Genomic DNA, 14519 nt, shown 5'->3' with positions numbered 1-14519 from the left:
TACAATTAAAACTACTTGTCCTTATCATATAGATTAGTGAAATGTTTTATGTATTGATAACTTGAATGTATATGGAGGCATTTATGTTTATGATTTCTATACGCACACTCCAATGATTATCTAGTGATTACATTTTTGATAAAATCGTAACTTATATTTCGTGTAACTACGTAAGATTACACTACATCATCTTAACATAACACTTTAATAAAACAAATTCATCTTTTATCCGCCAGCTTCTTGAATTTTGATGCTAGAATACAAAATAAAAATGTATGAGACTGTAAGTGGGGGAAAATAAATACGATAACTTGAACTAATATTATGAATTTCTATTATCTGTTTGATAATTTTATATTTATATTAGGATAATTTTATTAAAATATATTTGATCTACTTATATTAGGATAATTTTATTAAAATTTGTTTTAAATACTAAGAAATCTACTTTTATTAGGATAACTTTATTTATTTAATTTTTTTTCGAAATCTACTCTTGTTAGGAATTCTAAAAAAGTTGGACTCTCTAATATCGCTCGAAAAGTTTCTGCTTTATATATATGTACTAGTTGAAAAGCCCGTACGATGCACGGGACTCCCATTAGGATCATCTGTACAAATATATCCTATAGTTGATAAAAGAAGTTCAATTATGTTTAAATCATTGATAAACAAAAGTTCGTGGTTGATGTAGTTAATCATTAATGAACTAATGCTTTTAGCATAAAAGTTTTGTCATTTAGTAGTTATCATTTCAGTTGTGAAACATCAAGTAACATAGTAAGAGTATGTAATTAGTTTTTCCATTATTGTTATAGGTAGCACTGGTTTTAATTAAATACAATAGTTATCTCCATAAATATAGTGTAGCTCACCAAATGAACCGCTCTTAATAACTGAGACAAACCTTTATGAGTTTTGCAAATTATTTTAACCTATTACGTAAAGCCATAGGTATCATAATTATCTATATTTTGTGTTTTTACAAAAATGTTAGATCTCCTATAGCATAAATTTACCTTGACTATCTACAAATAAGAGAGTGTTTTGCTCTTTATATACTTCTTGTAAAAGCAAATCAATACTGAATTCCAATAAAAGTAATAGTCTCTAAACAACAGTATAAAAATACATGTGATTCTATTACATATAATGCATGAGGCTCCCATTAGGATCATCTTTGACAATATGCATGTTGAATGTTCTAAGAATTCAAACATTGATTTACGTTGTCATGGTTTGGTAGTAGAAGTCAACTAAGTTGATAAAAAAAAGTCCAACTATGTTGAAAATCGGAACACGGAAAACTTTTGGGTTGATTTAGTTGATTGTTGATGGATCATCAGTCCCTTTAACGTAAAAACTACTTTTTTTTGTATTAACTATATCAGTTGTATAGCATCCGAAGTTACAGTGGTATTATAAAATAACCTATTTTACTATCGCTTTTAGTTAATTTAAAACGTCATTCCCAAAAATTTGGTTTAATTCCATAAAATGAACACGTGATAAGTGAGACTGGTTTGATAAGATTTACAAATTAGATTAACTTACACATCTACTACTATTCCATTTTATAAGCATACGACAGTGTAAATATTGAATGGTGATACGCAAAACATGTATATCAATCATATATGTAGTCTGTTAGAGGATTTTTGTTAGATATCTAAACAATAAAAATTTGTTATTGACTATCTACCATTAAGACTGGTTGTTCCCTATGAATTTCATGTGAAATATATAATACGAAATCTATTTTTTAGATATGAGATATATTTTTGAGTGTATTAACGGTGAAACTTTTCAAAGTTGGACCTCCAAAAAACTAATCAGAAGTTTTGTGTGGATTGGAGGAGTAGGATATTAGGATACTATTCTTAAACTCGATTAGTTTTAGATTAATTCTATTAAAATTATAACTCATTTTTATTTATTTGAAATGTTATCTATTAATAAAATCAAGCATCATTATCTTACATTTTTATTTTACTCTTTATTTATAATAACAAAATGAACAAATTTTCAGAAAAGAGTTTCAATTTTAAGAAAATGGCTTCAAATTACTAAATATATATGTACAATCATTTCACTTCTTAACCAATATATATGAGTTTGACCTAATTTATTACACTAAGGAGTACTTTATATTCAACTAAACCCATATGGGATACCTCATAGATAACCATTAACAAAAAAAAAAGGACTATTTCCACTTTCTTTCGCCTTAGAGGTTTAGCCTAATTTCACTTTAGTGCCCTATGGTTTAAATAATTCCAATTTGGTGCTTTGAGGTTTTGACTACTTCCCACTTTAGTGACCTATACATAATATTCTTAGTATTTTATACTCCCTCCATTCATCTTTTATCTTCTCGTAGTTTAATATCTAATTTTGCACTTTATTTTACTGAAAATTTAATTGAGATAAAAGTTGACTATTAAATGTTTTAGGTCACCAAAATAAAATTTTATTCAAAACTCAGGTTACCAAAGTGGGAAGTAGTCGAAACCTCAGGACACCAAAGTGGAATTATGCAGACCTGAGGGCACTAAAGTGGAATTAACCCAAATCTCAGGGACCAAAAAAAAAACTATGAAAAGCTAGTGTAAAAACTATTGCACTTTTAAATATAGAATTAGTACCTGACAAAGTAATAACTCTAATAACCAGCCATACGCAAACCGCGGTAAATAATTAAGTGAATAAAAACACATAGTTGAATTGGAGTTTAGAAAGTAATAATGGATGTAACCGCGTAATTTTGTGTATTTGCCAGTTCAATACATTTTTAACGTCTATTATGGATTTGATATGAATTTGAAACCAGTTTGAAGAAAAAATTCAGTGATATAATAGTAGATTATATATAGTTCTCACAATTTTTCTATATAATCATCGTACACTGATTTATTCATAGTTAGCTGGTTCTTGGACTATTAGTCCCACATAAAATCGTAATTCTTGACTTTGTTCATTTGTATTTAATTCTTCGGCTCATTTGACAAAATCGATATGAGACTTATTTAATATTTTTAAATGGTAGCTCAATTTCGTTATAGAAGATCAGAGTTTTTGCCATCGTCGAAGTTGTTTATTTTTAATATTGTCATTGTAGAAATTTTTCTATGTCAAATGCTAAGTAATTTTTTCTCTTTACTTCTTTTTTCCTATTATGACATGTTACTTTTTCCTGAAATATTTTTTTAAAAATAAAAATCAGTTTTTTCCTAAGGTTTTTGTAAGACAATTACGGGTTTGGTTATAATTAACAACTCGAATCTTTTGTAAATCTTTTAAATATTCAAAAAAAAAAAATTATCTTTGTTACTACACGAGTTTTACTAAGTAGTTAAAATCAAACAACTTAGATTTTTGACAATATTTTATATTTGTAAGAAATTAGGATCTCTTTTTTTTTTCTTTTTCTCACAAAAATTAATTGTATGTTTATAAAATATACAGTTGTAACAATTTATACGTGCGTTTATTAAATAATTTTTTTTTTGCGTTATTAATATTTCTAAAATAAACATATTCTTTATAAAGTTATTTTTCTATTATTATTTTCTTAAAGAATAATCGATAAATTATTAGATCCACCTCTATTAGTATTATTTTTCTCATAAATTATTAGATTTACTTCTAGTAGGATTACTTTCTCATAAATTATTAGATCTACTTTGATTAGCATAATTTTCTCATAAATTATTAGAAGGAAAAAGCTAGATCTACACTTATTAGGATTTCTTTAATTTTTTTTCGAAATCTACTCTTGTTAGGAATTCTAAAAAAGTTGGACTCTCTAATATCGCTCGAAAAGTTTCTGCTTTATATATATGTATTGATGTATATATTTTACTCCCTCCTATTCACTCATTTCCTCCCTCTTTCCGTTTTCATGATAGTCGGATTTTCTTCCCTCTTTTCTTTTTTGGAAGGTTTTGTGTGGTCCAAATTCAATTGTAGGTGGGGCAGAGTGTTTTGTGTGGTCCAAAATCATTTTCTTATTTCTTGTGCAAAATAAAAGGGGAAGAAATGAGTGAATAAAAGGGAGTATTAAATATTAAAGGGTTTACGTGTCTAACCGTTCTCTATGGGGGCATCAAAGAGATTCGTGGGTGACACAAAGATAACGGCAGTCCCTATTGCATCCTCGCTAAAGTTTTAGCATTAAGCAATATTAAGGGGATAAAGATTCTACAATCCATAAAACTTTCATCCTAACAAAAGGACCAAGACATTCAGTTTAATACCAAATAAAATGTTACAAATTTCAAACGCGATCTGTATACTGGCAATTTGTTCATTTGAAACTTGTTTCTTTCCTTCGACACATTCCTCTAAGTAAACAGTGGATCCCCCCCTTCCCCCCCACCCCCAAAAAAAAAAAAAAAAAAAAAAAAAATGAGATATTCTGAAACTTGCCATTGGCTTCATGCAAATTACAAATTACAGCACTTCCTCACATACAAACAAACAAGACACTAGGGCCTAGGCTTCATTCACTGCATTTCCCTCGAAAGTCGAACCAACAATAAATAACAAGCTATATGTCATACATACACAACCCACCCTTCAAAATTTTAGGAACAGCTTCCATAAAATTTCTCTCTTCCTGCCTTTTTGTTATCCCCTCAGATTTGTGCAGAACTTTGTCAAAAATGAGAATGAATGACCAGAAGAAATCTTATATTAGTGTCCCGGGACAAAGCAAAGATACAAATGTAGTCCTCATGATGGTTGCTGAGCCTGCAGTAAGGCCGACAAAAAGTGTATCAACATATTGATTATCGATATAGAAATGAGCTTGTTTGCAAAAAAATATGGAACTTGCCTTTTTGAGAAACTTCTTGTGGATCTCCAGCGCCTCTTTACATGCTTTTCTAGCATCTAGATTTCCCGTCACATCACCAAGAATCTGTAGGAATGTGAGACGTTCTTAGCAAGTTCAAAATACACAGAAATTTCACCAAGTCAACAACAGTACACCAACATCAACCCAGAACTTTACAAGCTCCTGCCAATATAAGGGTAAGAGGGTTGGGTGTAAACAACTTTACCCCTTAATTGACAACTATGGGATTGATTTGATATGGCTCATGATGAAAATTGCGTCAAGAATTACATCGACCGATAGCTATTTCATTTTAAAGAAAGGAGTAACGAAGTTGGTTATCATTTAGCTTCTCTCTCATAAACCAAAACTTAATAATAAGAGGTCTTTGCTCCGCTGAAAAAGAGATGAAAATATAAAAGAAATGAAGTGCAAAACTGAAATGGGAAGGGAACCGCAAAAAGCAGTAACAAACACATTGAGGAAAGGAAAGAGAGACCTCGACAATGTCATCAAGACCTTTGGCTTCCTTGAGTATTCGCTTGTGCTTGTTTTCAAGGATGCTCGCAGCCAGAAAAACTGCTAATGCACTTTGGTAATCCTTGCACCCAATTCTAACATTGTTCCTCTCAAATTTCCCATAGCGTTTCAGCATCTTTTCAGTCACGTTAGCACTAGTTACATCGGCCGCACTAGTCTCATATAACAAGAATGTGTTTGGATTGTACTCCATCGCCCACATTAACTGAAACCAACAATAACAATTCAGTTAAGATTCAAGTCATATTATCAATAATACAATTACGAAGTTCTATTCCACCTGGACAAAACATTGATGTGTCTCCCAAAATTGCCTAGTCATGGGTCACGCCGTCATGGCCTATGTTACTTCAAGTCTTCATATTATCTCACGTATGACATGGTTATGACCTATGTTAATTCAACTCTTCAAATTATCTCATGGAGCCGTGTCAGATACTCGACATTTGGACATGGTAATGACCGCAAACATTAGTATTTTTCCATATAACAGAGTCCAACAATAGACAGACACCTACATCAAATCCAAATCCTTCCAACAAAGTCTGAGTAACATGGTTACGTGGGTCATGGAATAAATATCCGCCACTACATAAATAAAAAGTTCAGCCTGCTGTGTCGATATTTCGCGACATGTAACGGGCCATGAAAAATAGACGAGGTTTGGTCGATATTCGATGATGCTGACACTTGACTGACACATGGTCGACAGTCGCTACAGTCTATGTCAGACGAATGGAGGTGATAAAACTAACGCAAAAAAGAACTGTAAGATCAACTGATCAAGATTTTTAACGCACAACCGTGAATTACACTTCTGTGTTCACTGGGAGTTACAACACTTACCAGAATGTCATGGGTGGTGAGCTTTTTACAACCCCAGCCTTAAGCAGCCATGTTATAGCACAGACATAAGGTGGCCTAATAATCAAATAAATTGGCGCATGCAGTGGACATTTTAATCCAAATCTAAATAGTTATTTGAGTGAACAAATTTCTTACCTCCCAAAGATACAGAGCATCAATAAATGAAAACTCTCTCCGAAATAGTACCATCAGCATGCGAAAGGCAAATAAATACTCTCCTCCATCTAAATCCTCTACCAACAAAAAAAAAGGAGGAAAATCAAGTCAAAGAATACCACCACCACCCGCACATTAAAGCACATTTTACATTCCAATTTTTTTTTGTATTGCTCATTCTTTTGGCCACAAAAAGTCGTTATGTTTAGTATTTCATATAGAATAAACAGTAGTCGCCGTTTTAATCACAAGAATGCATATCGAACATGGGTAGACATATCTCCCACCCCTTTTTTTATGGAAAAAGGACAACCTACCAAGGTGCTGATGTAATTTAGGGTCGATAACTTTGATTATCGATGAAAGTGTACTTAGCCGAGCTTGCACTCCTATTGAAGTTGCAGTTGTCTTGAAATTATCCCTCTTGTATCATTTACATGGATAAACAGAAAACATAGAACAGTGTCAGCTGCAACTTAAGTGGAGGCTAAACTAATCATAAGCCCAAAAGGAAATTTAAACCCAAATTTGAGCGTATTTATTTCTGTGCAATTTGGACATTGTTTTTAACTGAACCCTCCAATAGATGACCTGACTGCATTAAACAGGAAATTCCATTGCTAGTAAAAAGTAATTTTGAATACTTAACTCGTATATGATGGAAAAAAAAGTGAAAACATTTTAATTAGATATCTCCTCCATTCATTCCATTTTCATGTGTTTGTTTAAACTGCTTCTTAGATGTTTTGAACTAGCGCGGAAATGGAATAAATGAAGGGAGTATGTGCATACTCTTCTAACATGATAACAAAATGATGAATCAAGCAGTAAATAAGACTATTACCTTAAACACATAACTAGGAAAAGAACATTGAGTTAGACTAATGAAAGTACAAAAACATAAAAACCTAATGTAATAACCGCCGTTTCACATACAAAGGGAAATCTTCATGAGTTGATAATAAATCAGCCATCATTACCTTTTGACAGTTTGAAAAACAAAATCATATTCTGCTTCCAACCCATTTATATTATTTCCATTTGACTACAAAACATATTTTAGATTTATGAAAATATCATTATTACCCCTAGACTTATAGAGTACACATGTACTCATGTAGAGATATCACATTACTCTTGCCATTATGATATCACAGAAAATGTGGATGATATAAATGGGATGAAGCGAGTACAAAATATGTCTAGATCCCAATTAATGGACTTGCATGAGTTTGTATATTCAGCGGTGGATCTTAAGAAATTTTCGAAGGGGCCCAGGAAAATAAATCATAAACGTAGAATTAATAGGAGTATTAATGAAAATCGAAATCGCACATATGAAAAAATACTTAAATCTCATCTTGAGATATTAACATATTTTTAATAAATTTTGCATATAGATTATAATAAAGGAGTTCGTAATCTTTACCATGAGCTTTTAAAGTAGCTTAAATAAAAAATTCTAAAACTTCAATACCTAAAGAAAAAACCATGACCCAATACAATAGCAAAACTATCAATCTTAAACCGGACGTTATTTAGACATTGGAGTAAAGCTCATAGCAGGTGCAATAACATCTTTAGTTCCTTACCAATCTGCGCATTGCACGCTCAAAACACCAGTAGGCATCTGCTTCATTTTCAAGAAGTATTACAATCGGGGAGCAAATATCATTCATCCCTGCCAACAAGTTGAAGTAACCACTAAACCAGTATTAGAGTACAGAGTGAAGTATCCAATACCAGATATAGCCGATATATTATAGTCGTATTGTTTTAAACTTTTAAAGCCTGCACTAAACAACGAATAACCTTGTTGGATTTATTAACTAATATTACTATTATCAAACACCGAGGGGGGTGATCTAAATTAGTTAAACAGTGCCTTGAGAAGAGATCTGCACAACCAGTATGAAACATGTAAAGTAGATCAGTAACCCTGCAACAAAGGGCATATTTTTGTAAGCTAAAATCCTGCAATCTGCTTATTGCACCTCTGTGTTTCGTTTGATTCTTACAGTAATGAGCTACTCATTCTTCATCAGCTAACTGGGGAATAAATGATTCTCAGGAATAATTGATATCCGGAAGAACAATTACAAAGGAAGAATCAATCATAGGTTATCCAGATTGAAGAAAGATCTCAGATGAAAGATCAAGATTTTATTAGCTTTAGGGAAATCTTACAACGTGCAAAGCCTTAGATAAATGCATAGAATCAATTTTAGAGAATTTGAGGAGAAGACTGTAATGATATATTTCTGAATGAACGAAGAATTATGCATATTAGCTGTATGCCTGTATCATACAAAAGAACCAGAGTAACGAGCTAGCTAGCCTTAGCAAACTTTTGAGCTGTTGTAACAAAATTACTCTATTCTGTTACAGGGAACTTGTGCAAGTGTGCAACAGTACGCAAAATAATATTATGTTGTTTTAGCACTTATATAAAACTGCATCCAAAATGTTATTGTCGGACTGTTTTACACTACAATATTGGAAAACCATACATTAAACTATTAAAGGAACTTGTATACATATCAGATTTTATGGTAATTACTAAAACATAGTACATTTATAGGAGTATTTAGGTCAAATAACATACTACTCCGTATTTTAGAATAATGCTCACATATGAGTGCTTTTAAAAAGTACTCCCTCCTATTCACTAATTTCTTCCCTTTTTTCTTATTTAGTTAGTCGTATTTTCTTCCCTCTTTCCTTTTTTGCATGTGAGGTTGTGTGTTTTGTGTGGTCCAAATTCATTTCCTTATTTCTTGTGCAAAAAAGATAAGGGAAGAAATGAGTGAATAGGAGGGAGTATTTGTAAACTACATTGTGGATTTGCGGGTAACCGATAAAGTCAACAAGTAATATTTGTTAAACAGTGTTTACCTTGAACATAACTAACATCGCTGTCCAACCAAGCGTATATGGCAAGAACATTCCAGAGTTTTGCCTGGTTACTTTCAGTTTGGTAAAAGACAAGTGACTGATCTGTTCGTACAACATCCAAACCTGCAATGCGAAGTATCAATCAACAAAGCAGAATAACAGAAACAGCACTTATGACTTTGGAAACTGCCAAGAAACTAACAATGTTATTACAAGTGAAGCTGTATCTATCTTCACACAATTGCACTGGTTCAAGACAATGGTAACTTAAAAAAACTATGTCAGGCCCATTTCGCAACCAAGAGATTGCTTTTCCTTAATATCGGAGCTATCTATATGCTTCCCAAAGTCTGATTTTTTTTACACAAATGAACTACTAATCTGCTGCAGAAGAACTTTGGTGAGTAATGAGCATATACCTGTCAATATTTGTCATCACTAAGGCATTGTTTGGATAAAAATTAAGTTGTAAGGAGAGGGGAGGGTAGGGGGATGGAGAGAAGGGAAGGGGAAAGGAAGGATTGGGAGAATGAAGAGTGTTTTTCAAATCTTTCTTATGTTGAAAAGGATCTTGATTTGGCTTGTATGAGTGAAATGAACCCCTCCAATTCAATCTGCGATCCAAACAAGGGAACCAAGCATCCCTCCTCTCCAGCTTCCCTCAGCTGTAAGAGTTAAAATATAATCTTAACAGTTCTTATCCATTGTCTATCATACCCTCTAGGCCGTGGCTAACTATTCATAAGAAGTTTAAAGTGTTCTAGTTTCTCTTCATAATTTCATGAGCAGTGACGAATTAGAGTTTAGAGCTTAAATGCCCTTTCAGAAGTCATATAAGATTATTATCACCATAAAAGAACAAATTTGACCATGAAAAAGCCATCTCAACTCACAATTCGAACAGAGGTTAAAAACAAATTTCTACCCTCCCATGGCTGAGTGCAAGCATATTTGGAGGAACTAGCGTAATGGTGATGGTGATGACGGCGATGACAACGACTTCATTTTCACATATTTCTATTATGCTAAAATGCTTTCAGCTTGTGAAAACATGAGACTGATGTTGATCTCATAACTCATTATTCTTTTCTAAAATCTCTCTAATGATGGCAAAAGAAGCGTCCACATGAAGGTACGATGGCGACAGAAATATCCATATGGTGGTTTTCCTTTTTTTTTTTGGACAGGGTTTTCCCTAATTAATATGCAAAGCAATTGTTCAGAACATCATCAAACGCCAATAAGAGCAACACATCTAAAAAGACGTACTTCTTAATAGCATGATTACATACATACCAATTTGAGGCAAGACCTGCTTCCACCGTATCACTTTCTTCTCTAAAGCAGCATCATTAGATCTTCCTTGTTGATTGGGAGATTCATCATCATTAGCACCCTCGCCATTTTCTATTGGCTGGCCATCATCAGTTACAATGGGCGTTGTAAGAAAATTTCCACTACCTATAGTAGGTACCATCTTTTGACACTCTGCTTTCCAGTCATCATACCGCTCTCTAAGTCCAATATGATATAGTAGATCTGGTCAAAACAGAGCACATGTTTGCACAAACACATGCTCACTCTAATTCAACATTGACAGTTGCAGTATATAAAAAGTTTTCGCACTAATTCTACCATTTTTCTGTCACATTACAGAAGGATCATATCCGGAAACAGAAATTATACAAAAAATCCTCTTGACCTCAGAAGAATCATGGCAAATATTTAGCAAATCTTACAAGGAAAATCTCACTGGCCAAATCAAATGCTCGCTTTGACCTCCTAGCAACCATAAAAATATATAACATGCTACTGACTGGAAAAACAGTGAATTTGATGATAATGAGATGTCCCAGAGACCCAGACGATCAACATCATTTTGTTAAAACAAAGCCTTGTAAGGTTTGCGCCATGACACGGATAAGTTAAAAATTTGTTTGAATCATCATATATCATTAATTTGCGCAGTCAGTGGACTAAATGACCAAGAGCTGGTATTTCAGAAGACAATGTTATTTGGGCCATTTGAAGTTATCGGTATGAATGCTAGTTCACTGCACATTTTTAGTACCTGCGGCGTTGCCTGATTAGACAGCGGTCATCAAACGTGCTATTTGGATCATAGCAGCCCAGCAAAAACTCCCATACAGCACCTCGAATTGCGGGGTGGACACCCTAACACAAGTACAGAAGAGCAGAATATCAAAAACCAATGACTATTTTGCAATTATCTACAACACGAAATGATGATGCAAACTACTGATTTGTAGCTGCACAGAGATAGCATCATGAGAAATCAGGTCGCTAACACAATCTAAATTGCATGCATATACCAGTATGCAACAAGTAAAATATGGAACTCAACCACATAAGTTTCTGAATAATTGTCAAATACTATGAGCAAAAACAGTGTACTTAAATGACTGAAAGACCCAAAGTCCACAAATACCAGCTCCCTAACTGGTAGACAGATATATTTTAGAGAATGATCTCTGATTTATAGTTAGCCACACAAAAAATCAAATAATAACTGTCACTTATTTACACATAATGTGACAAACTGGGCCTTTGTACTTTGACTAAATAAATACCAGCAAATTCTTGTGTACTAATCATGATTTTAAATATCAATGGTGACATCCATATGCCACCGAGTTATCAAGGTTTTTGAGGTTACCGGGTGGCCCCATTCAGTGAAACTAGGCTATGACAAACAATACCGCGGCTAGGACAAAAACTGAGAATTAATACTATGGTACTAATACTTGCTACTTTACTAGTTAAATCTCTTTAGTCTGATAAGGCTCTTCAAATGGCTCATTTAAACTGATTGGCTTCCTTTTATCATGAACTAGCAATTATTCAATACAATTCTCTGCACAAATCATTATGGGTCGTCCTTAAACTCAATGAATAGTTCCTAAACTAACCCAAGTATCATAATTGCGATTTTAACAATTGACATGAAGTGATGAAACGAGGCTTATTGATGAGTAGACAATGAAGACTATGTCGACGACTCCATAAATTATGGATGAGTAATTGATTAAAAGTGCCAAACATTTGAAAGAGGCAAAGTGGCAAACTTGAATTTAAGTTACAACTTTCATTGATTTTAAGGGTACATGAGATAAGCACAAGATTGGACAGTTGTAATTGCGCTTTCACCCATGATAGGAGTCTTAGGGCTAGGATGCTAAAGAGATGTCTATGAGACTCATTCGGCTCACAATAAGTTTTCCATGATTTTGAAATGGCGGAGTACATGTTAAAACTCGGAAGAAAATCGTGTGTGGGTTGGGTTGGGGCCGGGGTGGGGTGGGGGTAGAAAATCCCAACAACTTACGACACCTACGCATTAGATTTCCCACACTTTAAACGTTGTACACCCATATGTAACATTGATCCACCAAGACCAAAAAATTAACTGGAGTTTCATATACAAACATTATTTTAGTTTTGGCTATAGATAGCTACGACATGGGCAGTTAGTGCATACCCCTCGTTGGATCCGTCTTAGCACTCTTGCAATGTCTAAGTGACCCTCCTTGGAGAATGAAGCATGCCACCTTCTTTCACTTAGAGTTTTTCCTGTCTGCATAAAAATAGAAAGAAAACATAACTACAAGGAACAAACCATAGGAAATGCCTTGCATTAGGCCTACCCTAAGTATAGAACAAAAAAGCACAACAAATACTAAGAGGAAGAACAGTAAAAGATCTCACCCTAAGCTTGAACCGCGCTTTTGGGACACTGTCCTGGCACTCGGGTCTAATAGGATAATAAGCTTCCAAATCTACCTGGTGAGATCTTCTTAAAAACATCTGTGTCATTGTCCACCATAACAACAGCCCAAGAATCAAAATCCTTACTCGAAACATTAAGCAAAATACAACAATGAAGCTACAATATCACTACATTCACCACCTCATGATTTCAACACTACTATCCTCATAGTCAAAAGTTATTCCCCAAAGCTACAATTATACTCCCTCCGTCTCATTTGTTTACCTCTCTTTTACGAATATTTTAATCAAAGGTCGATAAATGATTGAGACTAACATGATTGAAAAAGTGATCATATTATGAAAAATGAAAAACCCAATTCAAATCATAGCACCTTGAACAGAATGCAATAAGTAAACAAACAAATCATATCTGATAAGAAATCAATAGGTAAATTAAGTCAACCACAGAAAAGGAATAAGTCAAAGTTGATATTGAATTGAATATATACATTAAAATAAAAAATCATGGGGTTTCACCTTTGATTCTGGAGATATGATGGGAATGAGGAGCACAATAACTCCAAATGTATGGTTTAAAATAATAAACAAAATTAAAATTGACGATATATATCAAAACAAATACGACATTGATAATCATATAAAAAGGGTTTCATTTCATGAATTGGGCAAAATGGATGAGATAAGAGATGGACAAAATACTGGAAATTGCTAAAAATGGAAGTTTTATGAATCAATCTGATGGTTCCCCTCTGTGTTTTGTTACAATAATGAAGAGGAGTTGAGCGCAAATTCTGTTTGTTTTTTGGATTTTTCTTATCTGTATCCTTGTATTTTTTGGGATATATTCTTCAGGGTATTTCTATGTTTTTTTGTGTTCATATCCCTATACTTTTTCACTTGTCATTGAAGCACGAATAAGTTTGTAATCGGCTCGAAAACTTTAGCTTGAGCTCAAAACTCGGCTCGGATTAGGCTTGAGCTTGGTTACTTCATTATTTTCTCAATAAGTAGACTATACAACCAGTTGTATTGGTTGTATAGTAAAGAATCTGAGCTTTATAATGAATTATTTGAGTTTAGACCTATACATTACGAGCTTTATTCGAAAGAATCTGAGCTAGAGATGGCAAATTGGCAATCCGGGCCGGGCTAAGGCGGGCGGCACGAGTCCGACACGGGCACGACACGACACGGATGAACAGTACTGACAGCACGGGCACGGCACGAACGGGTTGGAGGCGGGCCGCGGCTGCGTTTTTTGGAAATTCCCGTGCCCAGGCACGGCACAGCTAGGGATGTTAATGGAGCGGATGGGTGCGGAGGAGGGATAACCCGCACCCGTATCCGTGAACTATAATGCGTACCCACACCCGCCCCGCGACCCGCAGCGGTTTGAACTTTTCAAACCCGTCCCCGCCCCGCGGGGACCCGTTGACTCGCTAAATTACATATCTCCTCACAAAACAATTTTTAA

The 14519-nt window shown here is 34.0% G+C and overlaps 1 protein-coding gene across 2 annotated transcripts; it reads right to left on the bottom strand.

Annotated features, from left to right (window-relative positions):
- Positions 1 to 4413: 4413 nt before the first annotated feature.
- LOC141603801 (uncharacterized) lies at positions 4414 to 13932 on the bottom strand. Of its 2 annotated transcripts, none has more exons than XM_074422925.1 (12): positions 13562 to 13932; positions 13022 to 13120; positions 12795 to 12890; positions 11367 to 11470; positions 10592 to 10809; positions 9296 to 9418; positions 7993 to 8081; positions 6718 to 6823; positions 6380 to 6477; positions 5337 to 5582; positions 4838 to 4921; positions 4414 to 4752 (listed from the first exon to the last, which is right to left on the bottom strand). In XM_074422925.1, exons 2-12 carry the CDS (start codon positions 13118 to 13120, stop codon positions 4735 to 4737), a joined length of 1281 nt encoding a protein of 426 aa, XP_074279026.1. In that variant the 5' UTR covers positions 13562 to 13932; the 3' UTR covers positions 4414 to 4734. The 2 variants fall into 2 exon arrangements, with proteins under 2 accessions (XP_074279026.1, XP_074279027.1); XM_074422926.1 differs by having other exon boundaries at positions 10592 to 10834; positions 13562 to 13908.
- Between the last annotated feature and the right edge of the window lie 587 nt (positions 13933 to 14519).

Source organism: Silene latifolia, chromosome 1, assembly GCF_048544455.1.
Source record: "Silene latifolia isolate original U9 population chromosome 1, ASM4854445v1, whole genome shotgun sequence".
Lineage (NCBI taxonomy): Eukaryota > Viridiplantae > Streptophyta > Magnoliopsida > Caryophyllales > Caryophyllaceae > Silene > Silene latifolia.
The sequence above is the reverse complement of the archived record's forward strand: the minus strand, read 5'-3'. Positions and strand labels throughout refer to the sequence as shown.